At 46.2% G+C, this 25,103-nt stretch overlaps 1 protein-coding gene across 1 annotated transcript; it reads right to left on the reverse strand.

Moving 5' to 3' along the window:
- Nucleotides 1-851: 851 nt before the first annotated feature.
- On the reverse strand, nt 852-24,985 carry SLC22A16 (solute carrier family 22 member 16). Its single transcript, XM_081186708.1, has 8 exons — nt 24,852-24,985; nt 9,305-9,781; nt 7,740-7,857; nt 6,146-6,692; nt 3,667-3,794; nt 2,227-2,336; nt 2,008-2,107; nt 852-1,498 (listed from the first exon to the last, which is right to left on the reverse strand). Exons 1-8 carry the CDS (start codon nt 24,899-24,901, stop codon nt 1,286-1,288), a joined length of 1,743 nt encoding a protein of 580 aa, XP_081042834.1. The 5' UTR covers nt 24,902-24,985; the 3' UTR covers nt 852-1,285.
- Between the last annotated feature and the right edge of the window lie 118 nt (nt 24,986-25,103).

The following is a 25,103-nucleotide window of genomic DNA, read 5'->3' on the forward strand; positions in this document are numbered from 1 at the left end:
CTGTTATTTGCCCCCAAAGAGCTATTTGCAGCCAATATTCTGTATACAACATCCTTCTGTAGTTTTCTTCGCAGATTTTTCTGGCCTTCAGGCATACCAAGACATTTTATTCTTACAGCACACTTAAGATGATGAGACTTATACGAGCTGAGTGAAAATGTATTTTGGATTATCCTCAGGTTTGTACCGTAGATTACGGTTTATTAGGCGACTGGGCGTATTAGACGACCCCCCAAATTGGCAGCTGCCATCTTATAAGCCCAGTCGCCTAATACGCTGCACCAGGAGGAAGCCGCCCAGCGAAGCCAGCTTAGCATTGCTGGGCAGCTTCCTCCCGGCGTGGAGAGGAGCCTGCCGTCCGCTGCTGCGGCAGCTTCTGAAGCAGCAGTGGGCGGGCTCCATACCCGGCATGTAAGACGACCCACAACTTTTTAACCTCTTTTCCTGGGTTAAAAGGTCATCTTATACGCTGGAATCTATGGTAATAAGTCATAGGGCATGTACACACATTTAGTTTCATGCCAATTCTCCCCCCACCCTTGAAGAGCCCTGTTAAAGATTGAAAGAGTTAAAGATTGCAACTGAAATAAAGGGAAGGAATGAAAAGGAATAAAATAAAAATGGCACTCCAGTTTTTAAGACAACCTGATTTTATCTGTGCTGCAGAGACATTGCTACAGACAGCTAACAATATTTTGTTTCGGTCACACATAATTCCTTTAACATTCAATGAGCATGCATGCTGTCTATGCAACTTACAAGTGTTGACTGTCTCCATTAGAAGCCATGGGCTGGCTTCTCCTTTTAAATGGATGGCATTGCTAAGAAATGAGACAAAAGCTTAGAAAACCTAGATTGGCACGTTCCATTTATTAAGAAATCACTACAATTATTTGAGAGTTTTCCTCCTATGTAAACATTGTCTAAATGTCCGAGAATGTAACAATACCAATTCATGATTTGTTGTGGTTGCACTTGGCAATTCAAACAATATTAACAGGGGATTTTGAAATGACAATGAATGCAGCAGGAAATCTGAGAAAGAAGCTAGAGGTGGCTTTTTAAAATCAGTATCAGAAAAACATATTTCTTTGAATTAGCATTACTCACGTCATATGTTAACAAGGTGCTTCAGAACAGCTTCAAAATATGTTCTACAAGCTCTAATTCTTGTCTCCATGATGAGAGGGCAAGAGGGTGTACAGATTACAAGGAACGTGTACTAACCAGTGGATATTGCAAACGAAGGAGCACAATACAGCACATAATAGCTTTTTAAAAAATCTTATCCATCAGTGTCATGTGCCTCTTGGTTCAGCATCTCAATCTTATCCCGTGCTGCACCATCCTGAGATGCTGGGAGATACTTTTCAGGGCCACTGTCTTTTTTCATATGCTCATTGAGTTCTGCCCATGTATTTGTCAATGGCTTCCCAAGTGTTTCTGGTAGCATCAGGGTTAGCACTCCACTCAGGAAGGCCATGACTCCTACAATCAGCTAAAAGAAAACAGGTCATGTAAGCGAGAGAAGCTAACTGCATGAAAAGCAAAACAAGGGGCTTTATTTACTATTGTTAACAATGACACAGATGAAGTTGCAGAGCAACCCAACCCCCCAAGTTGTGCTCAAGGGGGTTGGATAGAGCCCCCCTCCCAGCTCTGCTTGGCTCTGCCATCAGTAGGGGAGCCCTACCACTGAGGAGTGTTGTAATTCAAACCATAGCTTAGCTCTGGATGAGGCAGCAGCAGGATGACAGGGAGGACTGAAATGGCCATGGTTTTAATTTTGAGTACCTACAGGCTTGTAACTTCAAGCTTAGCATTAGTTTGGCTTAGCATCATATGTGAACTGGTCCATTGTGGATATGCTCAAGTCATTTTCAAAGGGGCTACAGTGCTGATATTTGTTTGTTCCAGGCCTCAACTACTGGCTGTTCTCACACCTGGCCATCTAGTACATTACTGGCATTGTCAAGTTTGATGAAGCTGTTAAAACAAAGCATTTACCTGTGGCATAAAGATCCAAACACTTGACAGGTAAACACAGAAAGGGGCTACCACGCTCCCTACCCGGCACATCATGCTCCCACTGCCCACTGCAAGGGTCCTGAACAGTAAACAAAAAGTCCAATTTCAATTGATACTGTTATAAGCAGAAGACATTTTCACAGAGCAAAGCTGCAGGATACAATTCTAATTCTTAAGGGGTAAAGAGTTTTGCCTTACCGTGCAACTGTTGGATATAGCTCTGCCGTATACAGGTAGATAAGGCCGAATGCAACACCTATTGCAAACTTTCCAGCCATATTTGCTGCAATAACTAGAACACTGTAATCCTGTTAAGAGGAAACATAATTTTATAACAGCATAGGGAGCATGAATTCACTGAGGGTCACTGAGGGACTTATGTTCCAGAACTCAGTTCATAAAAGCCTTGCTATTTTGTAAACATTCAGGAACCCCTACTGCACTGTTCAGAGCAGACAATGGTTTGGTTTCCTTTACCAGGTAATTAATTAATTACCAGGTAATTAATTCCTTTACCAGGTAGTTTCCTTTACCAGGTAATTACCAGTTAATTAATTCCATCTCTGCACTTAATCACGACTGGACAGTATTTTTTGACTACTATTGTGGGCCCAAAGGCTGCAGTTTCCTTTCTTAAGTTCCATCTTAAGCATATAAACACTCACATTTTGGAAAAGGTTGCTAGATCAGCAAGTTACCAGTTTTACAGATGGAATATTGTCAGTATTTCTGGAATTTATGGCCCATTTCTTTAAGCCATGGCATCAGCTATGATCTACAATTAGTTTCAGTAACAACCCTCTGTGTCAACCCAAGGTCCCATAATTGCTGCAACGTTGACAAGAGCCGCTATTTCCAAATGTGGCCTCATGTAGCCCAAAACTTGCCAAGAGGAGATGGAACGGGGGTGGAACTGGGGCAATATTCTTCCGTAGCATTCTGATGCAGTAATTCAAGCTGGCAGCAATTCAAAAACCTTGGGTGGAATTCAGCGTCACACTGTTACAGATGTTCCATCTGTGCACATGTATCTGCTTGCCAGATAGAATGATATCCCATTTTCTTATCCTCTGCTATCCTGGGAGTTTTCTCAGTCCCCAGGAGCCAATTTTGGGGAGTGCACAGGGGAAGGAGAGTGGGGAAACCCTGTTGCACAGGCAGAAACCCCTGCACTGGGCTTCTGCTGGTGGGGTTCATTAGGTGAACCTTGCCCTTAGACTCCATCTGTACTATACATTTAAAGAAGTACCATGAGACTTTCAACAATCATGGGAACCGAAGTTTGTTAAGGATGTTAGAAGACTCCTGTTTTCCCTAACAAGGCTACAATCCCAGAGTTCCCGCGGAAGAGGAATGGACTATTAAACCACTCTGAGAACTGTAGCTCTGTGAGTGGAACAGGTGTCTCCCAACAATCCTCGGCATCTTTAAAAACCACCATTCCCAGGATTCTTCAAGGAAAGCCAGGACTATTTAAAACGATGTGATACTGCTTTAGCTATATACTGCAGATATGGCTGAAACTGACAGGAAACAACACATGCCCTGAATAGATCCTCTTGCCTTGCTCAGGATGCTACATTAGTACAAGACCCACAGCATGTTTATATACATCTGATGCAGGTGTGAGTGACTCACCTGAGGTATCACCATGACTAGAGCACAGATCACTGCACTCGAGATGAGGAATGGGATCAAGGTGTTCCTTCGTCCCAGTTTGTCCATTCCTATGCAAGCCAGGACATAGGCAGGAAGCTCCACAGCACCTAGTATCAGATAATTCACATTTTAAAAATGTGTTCGATACATAAAGACGTGGCTAGACTGCTGCTTCCCATGATTTTTATTTTCTCTCCAGTGTGGCCTTAGCCTGCCCCTCCCCTTATGCCTCAGCTCTCCCGATTTGCAATATGGCGATGGCAACAGGGCGGCCTAGAATACTGCAAGGTACTGAATATGAAATACACTTGCCACTTGGGGAAAATGATCTACAGAAACAAAGGCTGTTACAAAACAACTTTCCCCAGGTGTCAAAAGGATACCTATAATGGCTCCTGCAGTACTATGTCAAAAAGCCGAAATAAAAAAAGAGTTCTTTGCTCTGTGGCACTTTAAAGACTTATTGTGACACAGGCATGCACAGGGTGAAAAGGCCCTTAGGCCTGCCAGTTAACTGGAGCTCATATGACTAACATCCTGACACTAAATATGTTGAAATAATGGGCACAATCCCATCAAACTGAAATACTGTGAAATGTCACTGATAAAAATGGAAGAGATTTAAGTGTATGTTTTAAGTCTCCCACTGAAATCAGCAGCACGGCTCCAATTTGGCTGAACCATGCCTTAAGTGGTCAGCAGCTGATAAATGTCTTCATGATTACAGAAAAATTCACTTTTGTAACAGTATCGATCCACTGGCAATACACTGCTGCTAAACAACATGGAATACTAGCACCTTATCTTACGCACATCCTCAAAAATGTCAACTGATGATGCTAGTTTGTGAGAAAGAAGAGCCCAGCCCCATCCACAGCTTTGGATGCTGTGGCACACAGGAACTTGTGCTGCATACAGCTACAGCAGCCTTTCTAGGCAAGACAAGGGAGGGAGGGCTGGCCACCTCTGTTCCCACAACCCTTCTGGTTCCAAGTGCTACTTCCTGTCTGCCTGCATAAACGTCTGCAACAGCATTAAATGGCCAGAGGACTATTAGGATACTCTCCTAGTGGCTATAGCAGTAGCAGGTGGCATGGTAGGGCAGAGACGCTGACTTGACCTCTTGGCAGGTGAGTCCCTGCTGCTTAAGAAAGGTGAGGTGGTGGGGAGGGCAGCACTGTCAATGCAAAGGCAGAGCCGACCTGGCGCTCCTGCTGCTGCGTTTGCACTGTGCTGCCCTCCCTGCCACGTCAGCTCTTCCCCACCCAGTAAGCAGCTGCAATTCACCTGCCAAGAGATCAGGTAAGCATCTCCACCCCACCAAGTCATCTGCTGCTAGGCTGAAGGCAGACCTGTCCAGGCCTGAAGGAAACCCTTGCATGGTACTTCTGCATTGCATAGCAGCTCTTCCACAGGTTTGGTGCTGTTGTAACAATGGCTCCTGGTCAGATGTTGGGGCCAACTCCCGCTGCCAAAATAAGGAGACAAAAATGTTCTCTGGATTCAGCACTGGAAGCCCTGCACTTGGTTCTAGGCTATGTTGTTGCTGCACAGCACAGAAGCATTTGACTTCAAGCATCTGATCATGCAATTTCCAGCAGGTAATCTTATATGTGTAGTGAGGCATCAGTACAGTGCACTGCATGCACAACTCAACATGTGGCACAGAGTACATGTGCATACGCTTGATTTCAGCATTCTTTCCCCTCTTTGTGGATGTGCAAGGATTTGAGGACATACATACAGAAGTATGCACCTGCATCCTCATAGCACACCAGGTAATGTGTGCAGTGGGAGAAGCATGCATACTTGATTCTCGTTTTTTGGCCAGCATTTCTAAACCACATTTGTGTCAACCAGGAGTGGCTAAACTGTAGTCCTTCAGATATTACTGAACTGCAATTCACACGATCCCTGGCCACAGGTCATGCTGGCTGGGGCTACAGGTTAGCCACCACTGCTGTGAACTAACCTTAAGTGAAAGCCAAATAATTCATGCGAATAGTAGCCACTTGAAACCAACCCCATAGTAAGAAATTCTGTAGGCCTAAAGGGACAGAGAAGCTTTGCAGAACAGCCAGAACATTCATACAGGCAGACTATAGCCTAACATGTTTTAAGTTTGACAGTATTATATCTTAGTGAACAACAATGCTCCTTGCACATGTTTCTTTGCATCTCTAAAAGTAAAAAGGCTAGAGACTTGATGAAAGCTGAACATTTAGCTGGAATATCCCTGAGAGGGCCAGGTCCCCATTCCCATAACCACAGCCCTGCTTGAAAGATTACCCTGAAAATCATCTGCCTGTGAAATGGCCCTCACATTATAATTTGCATGTGAACAGGGCTTGAGTTTGGAAGTTCACTGGTGGTGGCGACAATTACTAGACATTTATTTTTTAAAAAGTTGGTTGCATTTCTGTTGCAAGTACAGTAAGTTACATCAAACAATATTTACCTATGAGAAATAGATTTAAATATTCATTGCCTCCAAGGTTCACGGAACTGAGGGAGAACACATAATATCCTAAACTCCCAGTGAACCAAATCAGCCAGACTGTAATGGTCCTTCTTGCAATGTGCCAGTTATGAAACAGATCTAAGATGTTGTGCTTCTTCACGGGAGAAATGTCATTATCACCCGTTCTGCTACTGACTAGATCATCTTGGACGGGACACAGTTCAGAAATTTTACAAGGAGTGCTTACTTTATTCCATCTTGCCATTACATTAATTACTTTTTGTGCTTCTTCGTATCTTCCCTCTGTGAGCAGCCAGAAGGGTGTCTCTGGGAGCATCCAGCAGCACAAGATAAAGGGGAGAGTTGTTATGGAAAGGCATATCTGGTAGACCCACCAGGTGGGGGCCAAGTAGCCTACCAGAGCCACAACCATAATCCCCAGTGCAAAAAACGCATGGACGTGCATGGATGCCCACGTGCGAGCCTTTATGCCAATATATTCAGTCACATACACAAACACTACAACCAGATAGCCACTTGAAACCTGGGAGGTGGGGGAAAAACAGAGAAAGAAAATGGCTTCAGTCTAGTCTCCCTCTACAACAAGAATTAAAAATAGATGGTCATGCTGCAGAGGCTCAGAATTTCAAGAAGTCTGCGATCTGCAATAAAGAGGAAAGCGGTGATCCAAGAACAAACGAAGCAATGGTATTGGATATAAATGTAGGCTACAATCCAGCCAAAAAGGGAGCCAATATGAATTGGATCAGGGTGATCTGGGTTCAGATTTCCCCTCAGCAATGGAAAACTCACTATGGGCTCATCCACACTTCTGTTTGTCCCATGATTACTAGGCCTGAGTCCAAGAGATTTTTCTTTTGTCCCACCGCATTCCCTGGGAAAACCCATGCTTTACTGCTGAATCGGAACAAATGTCAATCAGGTTTTCTGCGGATTGATGTTTGTTCCAATTCAGCTGTATTGGAAAGTGGCAGGACAAAAGAAAAGCCTCTCAAGCCCAGGCCTAGAAATCAAGGGGCAAACAGAAGTAATCAGGGAACAAATGGATGTGTGGATGAGGCCTAAGCAGTCTTGGGACAATCACTCTCTTTCTCAGCCTAGCTTACCTCAACAAAGCTATGTAGGGGGGAAAATAAGATTACCCAAGTTCACTTCCCTGCTTCTTTGAAAGAAATATGGTATATGGCTATATATAAATAAGAAAACATTCAGTATTTAAGATCTGTTGATCAAATGAGAGAGGTACATGGTTAATGTTTCCACCTTAAATGAATGATATTTCAAAGTGCTTTGCTTTGGCTGGATTGGGCCTACATATATTAAAGGGCAGTCAATATAAAACAAGGTTAGGCAATATGCTCAGAGGCAGCCAGGCAAACTCCTGGAGAAACTTTAGAAGCTCATAGAAGCATTTTTGTGTCACTGAAATCGTACTGAGATCAATCCAAGTGCTCTGGCTTAACTGGTTTAGAGACTGCAGTTAGAATACGCTTTTAGAGGTTTAATAATGAAGAGCCTTCGAAACAGTCAAGGAAATTATTTTGTTGGAAAAACCAGCTTGGGTTCTTACCATTGCAAGCAGGAAACGGACAATCACAAAGCTTGTGTAGTCAAATGTGAACGCCACTGCAATGCCAAATATAAATTGGCCAGTGCTGGTGAACCACATGACGGGCCGTCTCCCCATCCTGTGGAACGCAGTAAGAAAACAAGCATAAAAATAAATATTGCAGAAACTGCATCAGAAAAGCATTTCTAACTCTGGGGCTTGCATTACCAGAACAAGAGAGAAAGAAGGAAGCCCCACAAATGCTGTACCTAGCAGTTTATGGCTTACTGCAGATTTTACACTTGTTATTTTACTAGATTTTTAGACTTGATATTTCTGTAATAGATTTTTATTAATCTCTTTTTAAAAACAAAATTATCTTCATTTCATCAACTCAAAATGAGCTTCAAAGCTCATTTTCAGAGATTGCATTTTAGCTAATGGCTTTTTAAAGGGCAGCTGCTATTACTTTATCTTTGGATGGAGTAACTGTATAGAGCATGAGGGCAACATCCTGTCATAAGCAAACTTTCAGGGGCCAGAGGCAAAAGTAGGTGGAGCAACAGATGTGACTCTTGCCTTTGTGCAGTAGGCTACATTCCTTCCTTGCAAAATAAAAAATCTACAGACACACACCTCCAGCCAGCCAAAGCTACACACTTCTATGTCCTATTGAGTTCAGCATGAGAGAATGCTTAATTTAACTCCCACTTAAGTTTAAGAATTTTTTTAAAATGCTTGACTTTGGCTAGAAGTTTAAGTGTTCTGAGGTCACAGGCAGACTACATACTTTTAACTATGAAAAGGCAGCGTACGAATGAAATGATGATGATGATGATGATGATGATACAAGCCTCGTTGCTTGCTGCCCATTCTCAACATTCTGTAGGGCCATCTGAAGTCCACCTACAGTGATGCTAAGGGGCTGGAGTAAGTCTGCATTATATTGTGTGTTGCATTTCCTCAACAAGGATACTGAAGTGTGTGGTGGAGTTACTGTAATTTCTCTAGCCTACGTGGCAGCTGCATTCCACCTACATCTTAGGTTCCCTTAGGCTACAATTCTGAGTACACATGAGTACTACAATTCTGAGGTAGGATTACCATTCCATTTTTTATGCTCAAAATACATTTCCATGGATAACACATAAGCAGGGCCTCCCTCCCAAGTTAATAAAAGTGATCCAAAAATGCAGTGGAGCTATGTGCCTCTGGCCGAGTAACTTCTTTTCTTGTCTTTTGACTAGGGCATCAGAGAGGGTGGAAAGAGAACAGGACACCAACATTGCATGAGCTTGCAAGTCACCTACATTTCCTCTTGAAAATACTCAGTTAACATGCCTTGTTCAAGCTCAGCCTCTGACTGTTAACTTGATTGAATAGGAATTTTATTCCACATCTCTCAGCTCTGTGCTTTCTACTGCAAGCAGAAACTTGCTTGAGAAATCTAGAATGATAAATTTTGATGGCATCCTTCTGCGCTCTCCTGTTGCATCTAACAAACCAAACCGTGTCAGGAGGGCTTTTTTTTTTTGGTGGATGGGGATTTGAACCCAAGTCACCAAGCTAGTTCAGTACTACTGTACCTGTCAGCAATATCTCCAAAGATCACAGCTCCAAAAAGGACTCCCAACATGAATGTGGGCTGTGTGAGTTTTGCAAGCCATTCCCGCTGACAGACCAAATCCCACTCTGTCACGATGGTGCTCTGCCATTTGGTCTGGTCATAGATGAATCCATCAGTGCACGGAACATCCGTCTTGTTACCACTGTATTCGTAAGTAAAATTTGAAGTGTCCTCTCGTTTGGACCTGCTGCACTGATTAAGTTCCCAAACATCTCCATTTTCCAGCTGGACCAAGATGTAGTGTTGTGCTGATGTCCAGAGTGCCCAGGCATCCTCTATTCTTGAACTAGATGAATTATAAATCAGAACACTACTCACGTTTCCAGGGACACTGCATATGAACTTTGGTGTAACAGCCAAGAAGACAGAAGCTAAGTAGTGGATGCCACAAGAAATAGATTGAAAAACAGATGCAAAATAAACCCATGCCTGATATCTGAAAAGGAAAACAAATAATTAGTTATCATTATATTCACCATTCTTTGAAATATATATCCTGATGTTATAAAAAGGGTTGCATTTTTAAACTCAAAGAAATGGTTTTAAAAACTCAACTTTGTCCCAGTGAATTGATAGAAGAAAACACAGTTCTATTAAGATAAACAATATGCACATGGATCTGGTATGTCTTGTGTAAGGAACATAGACACAGGATCGGGGTCCAAAGTGTTTTGCAATCTGCAGTTGAAGGATTAAAATCTACATTTTAGTGAGACAACTGGCAAAAATGACACCGATTTTAGCCAATCCAGTTTATAGACCATAAATAAATCTTGTCCTTTTTGCATATTTGGATTTCAAAATGGCTTTCTGCTGTTTCTATATTAACAACAGGTCAGGGGTGGGGATGGATGAAAATCAACCTGGGGTGTCAACATGGAAAAAACCTTAATCCTGGAAATTGCACAATCTGAGGCGGGGAAGGAGCGTCTCTCCAAGAAGTTCCCCTTTCTTGAGAATGGTCTCCACAGATGGAATAAAGGATTCAGCACACACTTACTGTGGTAAGAGGTGGAATCTACACACATATAAAACCCATTTTGAAAATGCTTTTTTTAAAGGTGTTTTTTTTTTTAAAAAATGCATTGAATTTTCCATAAGGCTCACCATCACCATCTAGTGTCACATTGTATATTGCACTTAAAACACACTTAAAATCTTTTATTTGCAGCTGTATAGCTGAGTCCAGAGTTACAGCCCAGTTTCAAGGAACAGCACCTCACCTTTGCTTTAGGCTGTTATTTATATTACCTTTTTCTGAGCATTTCCAGTGCTAGCACTTTAGTTACTATTGTTTGTTGACTGAATGTGACATGTCTAATTATTGCTATGACTATTTTTTCTGTTACCTATAGATTTCTTTCACTAGTCAAAAACAGTAAGCTTACTGAAATGCATCTTAGTCAACCTTGGATGAGTATATACTTTTATAAAAGAAGGCATTTATTTTGTTGAGAGACATCTATCCCCACTTTGATTATTTTTCCTAACCGTTGGTCTTGATTTTTTTCTTATATTTTCTGCCCTGTAGAACCATATTCATCTTTGGGGGGGGGGGTATGTGTAAAGTTCCTTATGCAAGTTTTATTCCACTGATTTTCCATATATCATGCATACAGCTCTCATCAAAACAAATAAATACTAATTTGCTTTCATCAAGAGTCCTTATATCAGTATGGTATCTCAACATTTATAACTTACTAGCATGAATAACTAGGTAATTTTCCTATTCCCCAAACCCAGCAAGTCTTGTACACAACACCCTCAACATACCAGGCCTACTGTGAGTGCAAAGGATGAAGAGCTTCTGTTCACAAACCCAAATTACTGCCAACATCAGTCAAAAGCCACACAAAGGTATTCCAAAACTGGCTTCACGTCCATATTCCAAAACTGGCTTCTGAAGGCAGCCCTGTTTCGGGAAGCTTTTAATGTTTGATGTATTATAGTATTTTAATATTCTTTTGGAAGCCGCCCAGAGTGGCTGGGGAAGCCCAGCCAGATGGGCGGGGTATAAATAATAAATTATTATTATTATTATTATTATTATTATTATTATTATTATTATTATTATTATTATTATTATTATTATTTGCAACACTTCCAAAAGGGAAGTCGAGAGAAACTCGACTTATGGAAACCAGAAGCACACAGGACCCGAGCTGAAGCAGGGCTCTGAACAAAATGTACTGAAGAAATTGTATGTGAAGGAGCACTGAGGGAAATCTTCATTTATCACTGCCACCCAGTGTCACAGCTGAAACAAAGATGCAGAGAAGCAATGGCTGGAGGAGTGGTAGGAACAGGAAAGACCCTTCTGGCCTATCTTCAAATCCAGAAGCTAGCCACAGTGCCTATGGGGCCTCCCAGAAGCAACCTCATCCCACATTATTCTGGAGGCCTCAAACTCTCCAGAGAGGCTTTATGAGATGGGGGTGGGGATGAGAACAGAAAACTTTCCTTCCATGACCTTCCTCAAGTTAGCTTATCTTAGGCTGGATCTGTGGCTGGATCTCCCAAAATAAATGAACAACAGGTTATTGAACATATTTCAGAAATAACAGCAAAACAACCCCAATAAAAATGCCTATCGATCAATAAAACCATTACAGACTAAAGTATATGGGGCAAGAAAAGGAGAAGCGCAAAAATCCCATAGCAAGATGTTGCATTTCCCCTTCTAATCTGGAAACCTCAGAGCATCCCACAGGATTTATGGCACCAAAATTATTTTGTTACTTTTCCTGTCCTTCCAAATACCTTCACTAGGAAACTGCTTATTCACAGACAAAAAGGCAACTGTTGGGTGGCAGGCATCTGAGGGATGTGTTCAGGGGGAGGAGAGTCCCAGTAATAATGCCACCAGTGATACTTACTGTGTTCAACAACTTTAAGAAGAAGGCACTTCTTTCCACAAGCCAACAACCAAGTATAAATAGCTGGACATTTCTTCTTTTGGGTTACAGAACTGCCAGAAATGTATGGAAAGTTTGCAAGGCTACACAGCCCAAACTTTCCACAACACTTGCTGCTTTGTGCACTACTGGATGTCATGGAAGGACAATTCCAGTCCCCTCCCGAGGTGCTTTCAGAAATGTGTAAAGAAGTGTGTCAACAACAAACCTATTTGAGATGACTGTGCAGAGCAATCATTTGTGGAATGGATCTGCGGTGCTCCAGTATTTACCATGCCGTTAGGACAGGAGTGGGCAAACTTTGGCTCAGGAACTGAATGCAACCCTCCCGGTCTCCCTGTTTGGCCATCAGAACTCTGTCTAGGCTACACCCCATCTCCCGTCCTGCCCCACACCCTCCTTGAGTGTTTTTGCCTGGCTGGAATGTGTCCTTGAGCCCTGATCACACCTTTGGTTTCCCTGGGTGGAGGATAGAGAGGGGTGTGTGAGTGCATATAGAAACTAGCCTACTGAAACAAAGATAAAATGTGCATTTGTCACTCTGACCCCTTTGCCTCTGACCCCATTCACTTCCATCATGTGGCCCCCAGAAGGTTGCCCAGAAAGAAAAGCTTTAAAAAAATGGTTCCCCAGCACTGAGCTGGCTCCCATACCACATGAATAAATTAATCCTCAAAATACATGAAGCCAGGAAAGTCATAGAATAGTGTGGACTTTGTGCAAAGCAAAAAAACAAAAGTAAAAGTCAACAAACTCCATTATGTTGTTTCTCATTTATAAGTACATTTTCTGAGGCCAAACACAGCAAGTAAGAGCTTAAAATGTCACTAAAAGGCACACATTTCACTGGGAATTAAGTGTCTTACGTAATCTCTTCAAAGTACATAATGAATGCTGTGCCCACTGAGCATGCTCAAGCCTCACTGGGCTGTTTTGGGTACACTCCACTCCATTCTGGTGTTTTACAGTGTGGTTGGACACATTTGTACTCAATTCCAGCTACAGTGGTACCTCGGGTTAAGTACTTAATTCGTTCCAGAGGTCCGTACTTAACCTGAAACTGTTCTTAACCTGAAGCACCACTTTAGCTAATGGGGCCTCCTGCTGCCGCTGCGCCGCCAGAGCACAATTTCTGTTCTCATCCTGAAGCAAAGTTCTTAACCTGAAGCACTATTTCTGGGTTAGTGGAGTATCTAACCTGAAGCGTATGTAACCTGAAGCGTATGTAACCCGAGGTACCACTGTACATGAAAAATACTACATTTCTGCACCGATTCCTACGGGCAGTTCTCACTTCCATCCTTGAGTATATTTAAAAACAGCTTATCCAAATACAATTTTTTTTTCCTTTTTGTAGCTACCGTTTTAAAATATCAGAATCTCCCTTCCTCCATCCTCCTTTACCAGTCACTTCATTCCACTCCCATCACATTTTCAGATTTCCCCCTCTCTTGTGTCAGTCAGCATTCCGTGGCCAAGCATTTTGGGTTATTTTGTGGGACTTCCTGTAGCTTAGATGTATTTTTTGTACCTCTGCAAACCTTGGGGTTATCCTGGGTCTGTCAATATCACCCCCTTGTGTATGGATGGTCCCTTTTTGGGTACGTATGTGTGAGCACACGAGTGTCTGTGTAGGCAAACACTGAAACTAAGCTTAGTAAAAGCATGTCAGATATCTTATAAATATGTCATAACAGACCAGTCAGTCAAGGCCTAATTGTCCATTTTTGTTACCTGTATTTTTCATTTTTGGTATAGACCCATAAGGATTCCCTGGGTCGCAAATAAAGCTTTAGGCAGTCACTTTAATGGGATTTAGTTCATAGGTTTGTCTATTTATGCAAGTTATGAAGCAATACCAGTGTTCAATAAAATAATATGTTGTGGTAATGCCAAGCAAAACCCAAAGGATGATATCCAACATTGGGCATATTCGAAACGGACCCACTGAGACCAACGGAGTTGCAGAACCTAAGTCAATTAATTTCAGAGGCTCTGCTCTATGACTTTGTTGGATATCACCCTAAGTCTCTGCTAACTACACACTATAATTGAGACATCCACAATATAACATAATTGTCTGAATATTGTCTATATTAGGCCTATTTCTGTATTTGCACTTGAGTTCTTCTTTTCTCCACAGGTTGTTGGGCTTCTCAAATACCAGTGAAATCTAGAACACACTGAACCCTAGAGCAACTTAAGACAGTTAACAGGATACGTTAATATACCGTGAACAATATCTCTACATGCGTTCAGGTTTTCTTGCTTTTAACAGACTGCTCCTCAGGGTTTGCTGGAACCGATCAAAATTCTGCACATAACGTCTGGATTATTTACCAGTCAGTCACAGAACAGAATTTGCCCAAGGCATTGTGGTGCTTTTGTATTATGATACAGGTGCACTTTGCAGCATTACTGAACAAGACTTCACTTGCGCATCGAACAAAATATTTTAATAATTCAAGCAGTTGCCCACCCATGGAATTATAAACAACTGTGTGAGTCTCAAGGCTGTCTTCTTTGGCTTATAAGCAAGGCGTGCCCTCCTGCAACTAAAAGAAAAACGTGCAGAGATTTAATTTATACGCCTTTTTCTAAGAAAGGTACAAGAAACCACCAAGATAGTTACTTGGAACTAGAGGTGAAATTAATCACATCTTTGAATTCCCTGCTTGGTGTTCTCCTCTTTTTAAACCTAACTGCAGCAGTAGGGCTGAGGGCATGGTGTTGAAGGAATGTTGTGCTTTCGCCCATCTTTACTTTCATACCTTTTTCCATTTTCACCCCTTTGCTGCTTTTCACCCCTGATGTTTCTATTGCATACAGAAAGGAGGATGTCCACACAGAAAAGAGTTTCTAGAAACCTACAGTCCAGCAAATAAAAGTTAATCACAGGTATGGGAAACCTGTGATGCTCCAGATATTGCTGGATTGTAGCTCCATATGGGGTGTATGGGGCACCAGAGGAGGGACAGCACCTTTGGTGGGAGCACATCATGCTCCTTCTGGGATAGTTTGTCCATCTTTGGTCCCCACCCTATGCTCAGCTCCCCAATATTTTATTCCTGTTGGCACTCCTTCTTTGGTGCTGCTTATGCAGCGGCTTGACTCCACCCCCAGAGGTGCACTCCCTTGTCTCTTGAGACAGACGGGTGCCAACAATAGCTCCAATCTTCCCTGGCCATTGGCTTATGGAAGTTGTAGACCAACATCACCTGGCAGCCCACAGGTTGCCCATTAGTTCATAGTCAAGCAAATGAATCACATGTAACCCACACTGGTAATGTGCATCAAATCACCAGTTCCCTCCAGGCTTTATGTACTTACTACAACATAATGTTGCACTGTGCTCTTGACCTTTTAGCCAAGAAGTTGTCATGGTGTTGGTTGTAATAAAACGCAGTGCAAGGCAATAGTGGCCATGAGCACACTGCTGTATTATCGCTTCAGGTGTTGGGCTAGGATGGAGCATAGGCGCCGACTCCATGGGGCTTGAGGGGGCCCGAGCCCCCTCAAAAATTCGTTTGGGGGGGCTCAGCCCCCCCAATAATCTCGGGCGGCGGTGGGCGCGTCCGCGGCTTTTATAGGGCGCCCGGCGCGCACCAGCTCGATAACGGGCACCGGCGCGGCGGGGGGCGCCGGGCCGGGGGAGGGGGGCGGCCGGCCTGTCTCCTTGGCAACCCCATTGAGCAGCGCCGGCTCCCCCGGGAGGGCCATCCCCCCGCGCCGCCGATCGCCAACACCGCCGACGCTGTGGCTGCCCGAGCCCGAGCCTGAGCCTGAGCCCGACCCGAAGCCCGAGCCCGAGCCTGAGCCCGAGCCCAAGCCAGTCAGTCAGTCAGTCAGTCAGGAAGGAATAAAAAAATTCCTTCCTGTAGCACTTTAAAGACCAACTAAGTTAGTTGTTGGTATAAGCTTTCGTGTGCATGCACACTTCTTCAGCATGCACACGAAAGCTTATACCAAGAACTAACTTAGTTGGTCTTTAAGGTGCTACAGGAAGGAATTTTTTTATTTGGACTATGGCAGACCAACACGGCTACCCATCTGTAACAGGAAGGAAGGAAGGAGAAATGGGGAGGGAGACGAGGGAGGAAAATTGCGCGCAGGGTGAAGAAAGGAGAAGGGCGAACGAGACGAGCTTCCAACCCAAAAAAGGGCTGGAAGACTGGGAGGATGCAGGATCGGGAAAGAAAGCGACGCCTTCCCCGCCCGCGACGTCGCCCGCTTGTCATTGGCAGCGCAGCGGGCGCCCAGAGGGGCTGGGCACCGGCGCAGGGCCGCTCCGCAGCCGCGGAGGACAGCTGTGCGGCTAGCAAGGTGCGCCGCGTAGAGCGCGGCCCTTGTGTGGCCCGGTGGCCAGGCAAGCTCGGGCGGGGACCCCCATGCAAATCTAAGACGGGAGAAGAGGGCAGAGCAAAGGGGGTCCCTTCCCCAACCTCCAGCTCTGAGACTTCCCTGTGCCCCAGAAAAGCGAAAGGATTTTCTCTCTTTTTTATATATATAAATATTTTATTAAGTTTTCAAATACAAAGTTAGAAACATACACTGAAGAAAAAAGTAAAAGAACAAGAAAAAGAAAAAAAGAAAAAGAAGAAAAGAAAACCAACCATTCAACACATTTTTTATATAACTAACTGGACTTCCTCGCATCTCCCTTACCCTGCATTCTTTATAATAAAGATATCAGCAAATTATTACCTTGTTTCGTACCTTATTTTGTACTTTTCAAATACTATACCTCTAAATTTAACATACTTTTCATCAGTTACTTATATCTTAAATTAAACATAGTATTACCTTAGATTTTGACCTTTTCTTACTTAAAATATAATTTCCTGTTTCCCAAATCTAATTGCTGAAGCTATAGTTTCCGAATTGTGTAAATTTTTAACATTCATACAACTTATATTGTTTTTGTAAATAGTCCTTAATTTTTTTCCAGTCCTCTTCCGTTGTTTCTTCTCCCAAATCTCGGATTCTGCCAGTCATTTCAGCCAGTTCCATGTAGTCCATCAATTGCGTCTGCCACTCTTCCAGTGTGGGCAAATCTTGTGTCTTCCAATATTTTGCGATAAGTATTCTTGCTGCTGTAGTTGCATACATAAAGAAAGTTCTATCCTTCTTTAACACTTTCTGGCCAACAATGCCCAAGAGGAAGGCCTCTGGTTTCTTGGGAAAGGTATACTTAAATACCTTTTTTAACTCATTATAGATCATTTCCCAGAAGGTCTTCACTTTTGGACAAGTCCACCAGAGGTGAAAGAATGTCCCTTCAGCCTCCTTACATTTCCAACATTTATTATCAGACAGGTGATATATTTTTGCAAGCTTGACTGGGGTCATGTACCACCTATAAATCATTTTCATAATATTTTCCTTCAAGGCATTACATGCCGTGAATTTCATTCCGGTGGTCCATAACCTTTCCCAGTCCTCAAACATGATGTTATACCCAATATCCTGAGCCCATTTTATCATGGCTGATTTGACTGTCTCATCCTGAGTGATTTTCTCTTCAACCTGCCCTCCATCCTCTTGCAGAAAACTCTTTGCCTGCCCTGCCCGTATCTCGTTTTTGCTTTTTAATTCCACACACGCACCCTTCGGACTTCGTGGCAATCGGGCGCGCGGGTGCGTTTCCTAAGAGAGTGAGGACCCCCGCCTCCTCCCCACCTGCTCCTTCGCCAGCCAGCCAGCCGCGCGCCCTAGCCGGAGAGCCCCGGCCATCCCCGTCGCGCAATCGGCTGGATCTCCCTTCAGCTGGCCGTGCTCACAACTCGGCCCAGGGACCCCCAGCAGCGGATCTCCGGCTCAGCTGAAGAATCCGGCAACAAGCCCCCTCCTCCCCAATCGCTCCGCCGAAATACGCTCCAAAACCCCCCAGATAGGCCGCCGGCCGCCAAGTCTAGTGGCGCCCTGAGCGAGGGTCTCTCCCCAACACCGCCACCTCGAACTGCGTTCTCCCGGCTACCCGAGCGAACCAGCGGCAGGACCCCGGTATGGGCCCCCCCAATATTTTTTATAAGTCGGCGCCCCTGGGATGGAGGCACCCAAAGCAGTCCATTGGGGCACAGAAAAGGGGGGAAGTGGCAGCAGAAGTATCAGTGGAGGGGAAGAACAACAGAACGGACAAACAGCAGTTTTTGGACAAGCAGTCCCCATGTGTTTTTCCAGGCTATACAAACGTTTCTCTCTTATAATGGCTCTAGTGTTCAGCATTAGCCCTTGAATGCCCTGTCAAGAATTCATTTCAATAACTGTCTTGTTATTCATCAGCGGAGTCCAATCTAGAGATAAGCTCCAATTAAATGCCAATTACACATGCATAATTGGCCAATCACTGTATTTGCCCAGTTACTTGTAGAGAGAGAAAAGCTCACACTGATGTATATTAAACCTTCCTCTTTATTATTCCCATATAATTTACTATACTTGATTTTTCATGTATGTAATACAAAGCACAGCTTCCACCACTGCAGAAAATAAATAGGTGATGACTTAAATGGAATATACTGACCAATTCCCAACCCATTTTCAAGGAAAAGCAGGTTGAAAGCAGAAAGTTGTGTAAATAATACCCTTTTCATCTCCTACCTACCCTAATGATCCTAAAAAGGAAATATCATATTGTTAACGTATTTTTAACTTTTAAAAAAGTTATGTTAACAGCAAAACATTCAATGGTTCATCATTTGCTGGTGAGGATAACCAACATAGAAAGTGGCTTGGTGAAGCAAGGGTTCCCTTCTGCTCCTGGAGCAGTTGGTTACCGTATTTTGCGCCCCATAAGACGCTCCGGCCCATAAGACGCACCTAGTTTTTTGGGGGGGAAATAAAGAAAAAAAATTTTATTTCCCCCCCAGGTGCGGGGCTGGAAGAACCAGGTCGGGGAACAGTGGGAAGGCACGCTCTGCCTCCCCGCTGTCCCCCGAGCTTGTGGGGCTGGCGATGGGGAGAAGTGCACCAGTCCCGCGATGGCAGGCAGCTCTGTGCCGCCATCCCGAGCGGGGCGGGACTTAGCGCACCGCTCGGGATGGCGGCGTAGACCTGCCTGCAGTCCCGCGACGGCAGGCAGATCTCTGCCGCCATCCCGAGCGGGGCGGGACTTAGCGCACCGCTCGGGATGGCGGCGTAGACCTGCCTGCGGTCCCGCGACGGCAGGCAGATCTCTGCCGCCATCCCGAGCGGGGCGGGACTTAGCGCACCGCTCGGGATGGCGGCGTAGACCTGCCTGCGGTCCCGCGACGGCAGGCAGATCTCTGCCGCCATCCCGAGCGGGGCGGGACTTAGCGCACCGCTCGGGATGGCGGCGTAGACCTGCCTGCGGTCCCGCGACGGCAGGCAGATCTCTGCCGCCATCCCGAGCGGGGCGGGACTTAGCGCACCGCTCGGGATGGCGGCGTAGACCTGCCTGCGGTCCCGCGACGGCAGGCAGATCTCTGCCGCCATCCCGAGCGGGGCGGGACTTAGCGCACCGCTCGGGATGGCGGCGTAGACCTGCCTGCGGTCCCGCGACGGCAGGCAGATCTCTGCCGCCATCCCGAGCGGGGCGGGACTTAGCGCACCGCTCGGGATGGCGGCGTAGACCTGCCTGCGGTCCCGCGACGGCAGGCAGATCTCTGCCGCCATCCCGAGCGGGGCGGGACTTAGCGTACCGCTCGGGATGGCGGCGTAGACCTGCCTGCGGTCCCGCGACGGCAGGCAGATCTCTGCCGCCATCCCGAGCGGGGCGGGACTTAGCGCACCGCTCGGGATGGCGGCGTAGACCTGCCTGCGGTCCCGCGACGGCAGGCAGATCTCTGCCGCCATCCCGAGCGGGGCGGGACTTAGCGCACCGCTCGGGATGGCGGCGCAGAGCTGCGCTGGTCCCAGGAGCGCAGGCAGCTCTGCAGGGCCACCGGGAGCGGGGCGGAGCTTCTCCCCCGGCTCCCGGTGGCCGGGCAGAGCTGCGCTGGTCCCAGGAGCGCAGGCAGCTCTGCAGGGCCACCGGGAGCGGGGCGGAGCTTCTCCCCCGGCTCCCGGTGGCCGGGCAGAGCTGCGCTGGTCCCAGGAGCGCAGGCAGCTCTGCAGGGCCACCGGGAGCGGGGCGGAGCTTCTCCCCCGGCTCCCGGTGGCCGGGCAGAGCTGCGCTGGTCCCAGGAGCGCAGGCAGCTCTGCAGGGCCACCGGGAGCGGGGCGGAGCTTCTCCCCCGGCTCCCGGTGGCCGGGCAGAGCTGCGCTGGTCCCAGGAGCGCAGGCAGCTCTGCAGGGCCACCGGGAGCGGGGCGGAGCTTCTCCCCAGGCTCCCGGTGGCCAGGCAGAGCTGCGCTGGTCCCAGGAGCGCAGGCAGCTCTGCAGGGCCACCGGGAGCGGGGCGGAGCTTCTCCCCCGGCTCCCGGTGGCCGGGCAGAGCTGCGCTGGTCCCAGGAGCGCAGGCAGCTGTGCACGGCCACCGGGAGCGGGGCGGAGCTTCTCCCCCGGCTCCCGGTGGCCGGGCAGAGCTGCGCTGGTCCCAGGAGCGCAGGCAGCTCTGCAGGGCCACCGGGAGCGGGGCGGAGCTTCTCCCCAGGCTCCCGGTGGCCGGGCAGAGCTGCGCTGGTCCCGGGATTGCAGGCAGCTCTGCGCAACCCTCGGAGCCGGTCTCCCGAGGGTTGCGCAGAGCTTCCTGAAGCCTGGAGAGCGAGAGGGGTCGGTACGCACCGACCCCCCTCGCTCTCCAGGCTTCAGCGAAAGCCTGCATTCGCCCCATAAGACGCAGGCACATTTCCCCTTCATTTTTGGAGGGGAAAAAGTGCGTCTTATGGGGCGAAAAATACGGTATATGAAATTCAGAACCTTATATAAAACTCTGCTATCAGAGTAACACTCGTGAAGATTTATGCTCTTCGGTAAACAAGAATGGGGTGTGGAGAATTGCAGGTTTTAGTTTCATAGTTTTAACAGGTAAATCTTAGAAGCAACAAGCTTAACATTCCAAGAGGGGTACAAAGTGCCTTGTTAGCAAACATTTGATTGCTTATGAAGAGTCAAAGATACTTACTAACCTAAAAAAGCAAATGACTGAAGATGCATAAAAAACATACTCAAAGCAGCTATAAAGCAGTCACAGTTTCTATAAACAGTAGTTCTTAAGAATGCTGCTTCAGGACCTGATCGAGCCCTCAAACTCTAACTGTACTCAGCTTGAACCACCCTTTTAGTTATGCGTTAACATGTCATTCTGTGATAAAACTGTGGACTCGGCTACATTAGTCAAAAAACAGAGTTTTAATTGCATTATAAACATGCAACACCAGATGGAGCTGTAGAGCACAAAACTTTTCTATGCGATTTTACATAGGTTCTTTTTTTTTACTTTTGTTACAACGATTTAATTTATGACTTATTTATAGCTTTTTTCCTGTGTGTAGATCCACCCAGTGATTCTGGTTTTGGATATGTGTGCGTGATATATGCACATATACACAGAATGCAAACTGAAGGTGAGTGTAGGAGGGCCTACATGCGTATGGTTCAATGTCTGCATTTCCTGGACTTTCCTGCTTTCATGAGAAAGTAGTCTGTTTCAAATTATTGGAAGAGGAGCCATAGCTTGTTGGTATAGCACATCCTTTGCATATAGAACACCCTAAGATCAACCACTGGCATCTACAGGTTAAAAGGTATCCAGAAGCAACACTGGTGTGAGATATTGTGGGCATAGGGCAGTATATGAATTCAATAAATAATAATAATGTTGGAAAGCCACTACTCATCAGACACCTCTGGGTTAGACAAACCAATGGTCTGGCTCACTATAAGCCAGATCCATACATATTCATAATAACAGTAACTATGTAGAAGCTTTATGCAGTTATCTGTGATGGGATGCAGGCTCCCAACAAGGAACTCAGAACTGTTTTGCTTCTCCCCTATCTTTTTTGCTGTTGTGCCGCACTGTGGTAAGCCAAGGTTTGGCTTAGCATGCAATCAGAACATGGGCTCATGGTTAAGCTCTCTCCAGACTAACCAAGAGCCAAGGTTTGGCTTAGCACAATGAGGTCACTGTATCATCCAGTGAAATATCAAATCTGACATGGACAGCACATGCTTCTGGAAGCCTCCCAGAGTGGCTGGAGTAATCCAGTCAGATGGACAGCTTATAAATAATAAATTATTATTATAATTTATCATATCTGTGCTGAGGGCAGAAGAACAGAGTACCCCTACACCTCTACACACAAGGGAGAAGGTGCTTTGAGAAGTGAAATTCCAGGTGCAGTGTTACAAGATCTTGTTTCCTTTGGATAATATTTATTTATTTTCTTGCTGGCTTAGTTTGAGATAAACCCTACTGGAAGTACCATAACAATAACGGGCAGCAGATATTCAGATATCCCCCTCCCAATGCTGCACCTAGTTTACACTAACTCCCTGTCTCTTGCTGTTTACATATCACTGCTTAATCTGGATCTAGCGCACAGACACCACTGGGTTTTGAATCCATATACACTTCGCGCACTATACAAAGCGATCCTGTATCCTTGCGAAATACTGCCATTTGATGCATTTTACCTCAAACCAGCTACAATCCAAAAGAAAAACTGTTCATTTGAGAGAGCCATTGTGCATGCACAGATGACAGCTTCATGAATAGAAGCTGGGTGTGCATGCAGGTGTAGGGAAACCAAACAGATAAATGCACAGACATCCCAATCCCCTCTGCTGTTTACAATAGCAAGGGGGAAGCAATCTCATTAACTCCAAAAAATGGTCTCTCTCACACACCCCTCCCTGCTGAGTCCTATTCCCCAACGCTAGACTGCCCATTCAGGAAAAATCAACATTCTTTTTTAATAAAACCCTGGACTAAGTGACTAAGCTGGCCAGACTACAACAATATGTGCTTAATAAACAAACTACCAAGAAATCTGTACACCAGATTTCTCTCTCTAAAAGCAAAAAGTCTGTAGAGAGAGAAAGAAACTTAATAGGAACTGAACCCACAGGTGCAAAGAAACAGAATCATAGTCCAATGCAGGAATCTCATCTAAAATATACATGACAGGTGGCTACTGAAGCTCTGCTTAAAGACCTTCAAGGAATGAGAGTCCACCACCTCTCGAGGGAGACTGTTCCACTGTCAAACAGCTCTTACTGACAGAAAGCTACTCCTGATGTTTAGTCAGAATCTCCTTTGCTGCTGCATCACACTGTTGACTCATGTTAAGCTTGTGGTCTACTAAGACACCAAGATCCTTTTCACGTGTACTACTGGCAAGCTGCCCTGCAGGACATATTCAGGAGAAGAAAAGGCTAAGGAGTAAACCCTACACAAATTTGGAGTGGTGTCCCTAAAATGGTTGGATTGGGCCTTGTACTCCTCCTGCAGCCAAGCTGGCACCAAATGTTTTGCTCTGCCCTCCTCTGGACCACATCAGCGAGGCAGAGAGTAAGAACTTGTCATCTGGGCAGCCCAGGACCTCCATACACACTGCCCAGGTTTGCGCCCCAGTGAGTTTACTTTGGTGCTGCTAAAACAGCCAAAACAATGTGGGAGGTAGAAGTTACTGTGCAGTCACTGTGGGCCCTGTGATTCTCCAGCGGTGTGACTTCGCCCCCAGAGGCGCACTCCATTGTCTCTTCAGACAGACAGATGCTAACAGCTGGCGAGCCAGGTGCCCCCCCATCTTATATTTGTGCAGCTGGTTCTTCCTGCCTAAGTGTAGAGATAATTTCCTAGAGGTGAGAGCATACTCAAAGAACCCCAAGACACAGGTTTGCCAAGCCCCTCCTTACACACACCCCTGCTATAAGCAGCTCCCAATGTGTTTTGCACACACAGGGCAGGAAGAAAACCTCCACAACCCCCTTCAAACAGCATATTCCATCCCCATGTGGGAATGGGAGCCAAGGCTCACTTGGACCCTATCCACAGAGCTTATGCCACATAAATGACAGGAAGAGTTTTTTTGGAGCATGTGCAAAATAATCACTGCCAGACCTCTGGGATAAAGGGGGAAATTTCCGTAATTTAGGGAACTTCCTCTTTTTAGTCGTTTGTCCAAAAGATCTTTCACCTCATATATAGTACATATACTCCCTTAAGGGTTCCTACACCGGTATTTTAAAACAGGGGCTTTTATTAGCCTCTAAGCCCCTAAACGCTGCATTAACGTGCTGTAGTGAATCGAGCTGGGAAGACACCGGGGTTCAAATCCCTATTCATCCCTGAAGCTCACTGGGTGACCTTGGGGACAGCCACCATCTCTCAGCCTAGCCTACTTCGCGAGGTTGTTGTGCGAGGATAAGCCGCGAGCGGGAGAAGAGAAGCGCGCTCTCTGCTTCCCGCTTTTTGGAGGGAGGGCGAGAGTCAAAACTAGCAACAAGCCTTCACTGGAAGTGGCCAACCTTCGCTCCCCCGCGGTGGACACGTGTCTCCCTCCCGTACCCCTGGCGGGCGCCCGAGTCAAAGAAGCTCTCCGCTTCTCCCGCGCCTCGCCACCCCCACCTTCGCCCCTGCCTAGGGAGCGGAGGGCCAGACCGGAGACCCACAGCGCCTGCAACTCTCCAACCCCACTCCCCCTCTGCCGCTGCTGCCTCCCTCTCGGCACTCCAGCCTGTTACCTGCCGAAGTGTCCCAGGGAGTCAAAGAGGAGCTCGAAGTTGCGAGCCATGGCGCGGGCGCTCGGCGGTGTGCGGGGCCGGCCAGAGTCCCATCTCAGCCTCTCCCCTCCCTGCCCCGCAGAGCCCGCCTGCTGGGAAGGGGCGGCTCCTTCGCCCGCCTGTCCAACAGACGGACCCTTCAGGCCGGTGAAGGGCCGCGCTGTAACCCCTCCCCTGGCGCCAGGGGGGTCAGCTCCCCCGGCCGCGCGCGCT

This window comes from Podarcis bocagei (assembly GCF_964188305.1).
Source record: "Podarcis bocagei genome assembly, chromosome: 3".
NCBI classification, from domain to species: Eukaryota; Metazoa; Chordata; class Lepidosauria; order Squamata; family Lacertidae; genus Podarcis; species Podarcis bocagei.

What these genes read in the sequence shown, in the direction of transcription:
- SLC22A16 (XM_081186708.1), bottom strand. Translation starts at nt 24,901, where the DNA reads ATGGCTCGCAACTTCGAGCTCCTCTTTGACTCCCTGGGACACTTCGGC. An exon ending in TCCGTTTCCTGCTTGCAATG is followed by an intron (nt 6,693 to 7,739) that starts GTAAGAACCCAA and finishes CCCACCTCCCAG; the next exon opens with GTTTCAAGTGGCTATCTGGT. An exon ending in TAGTCATGGTGATACCTCAG is followed by an intron (nt 2,337 to 3,666) that starts GTGAGTCACTCA and finishes TCCTCTTAACAG; the next exon opens with GATTACAGTGTTCTAGTTAT.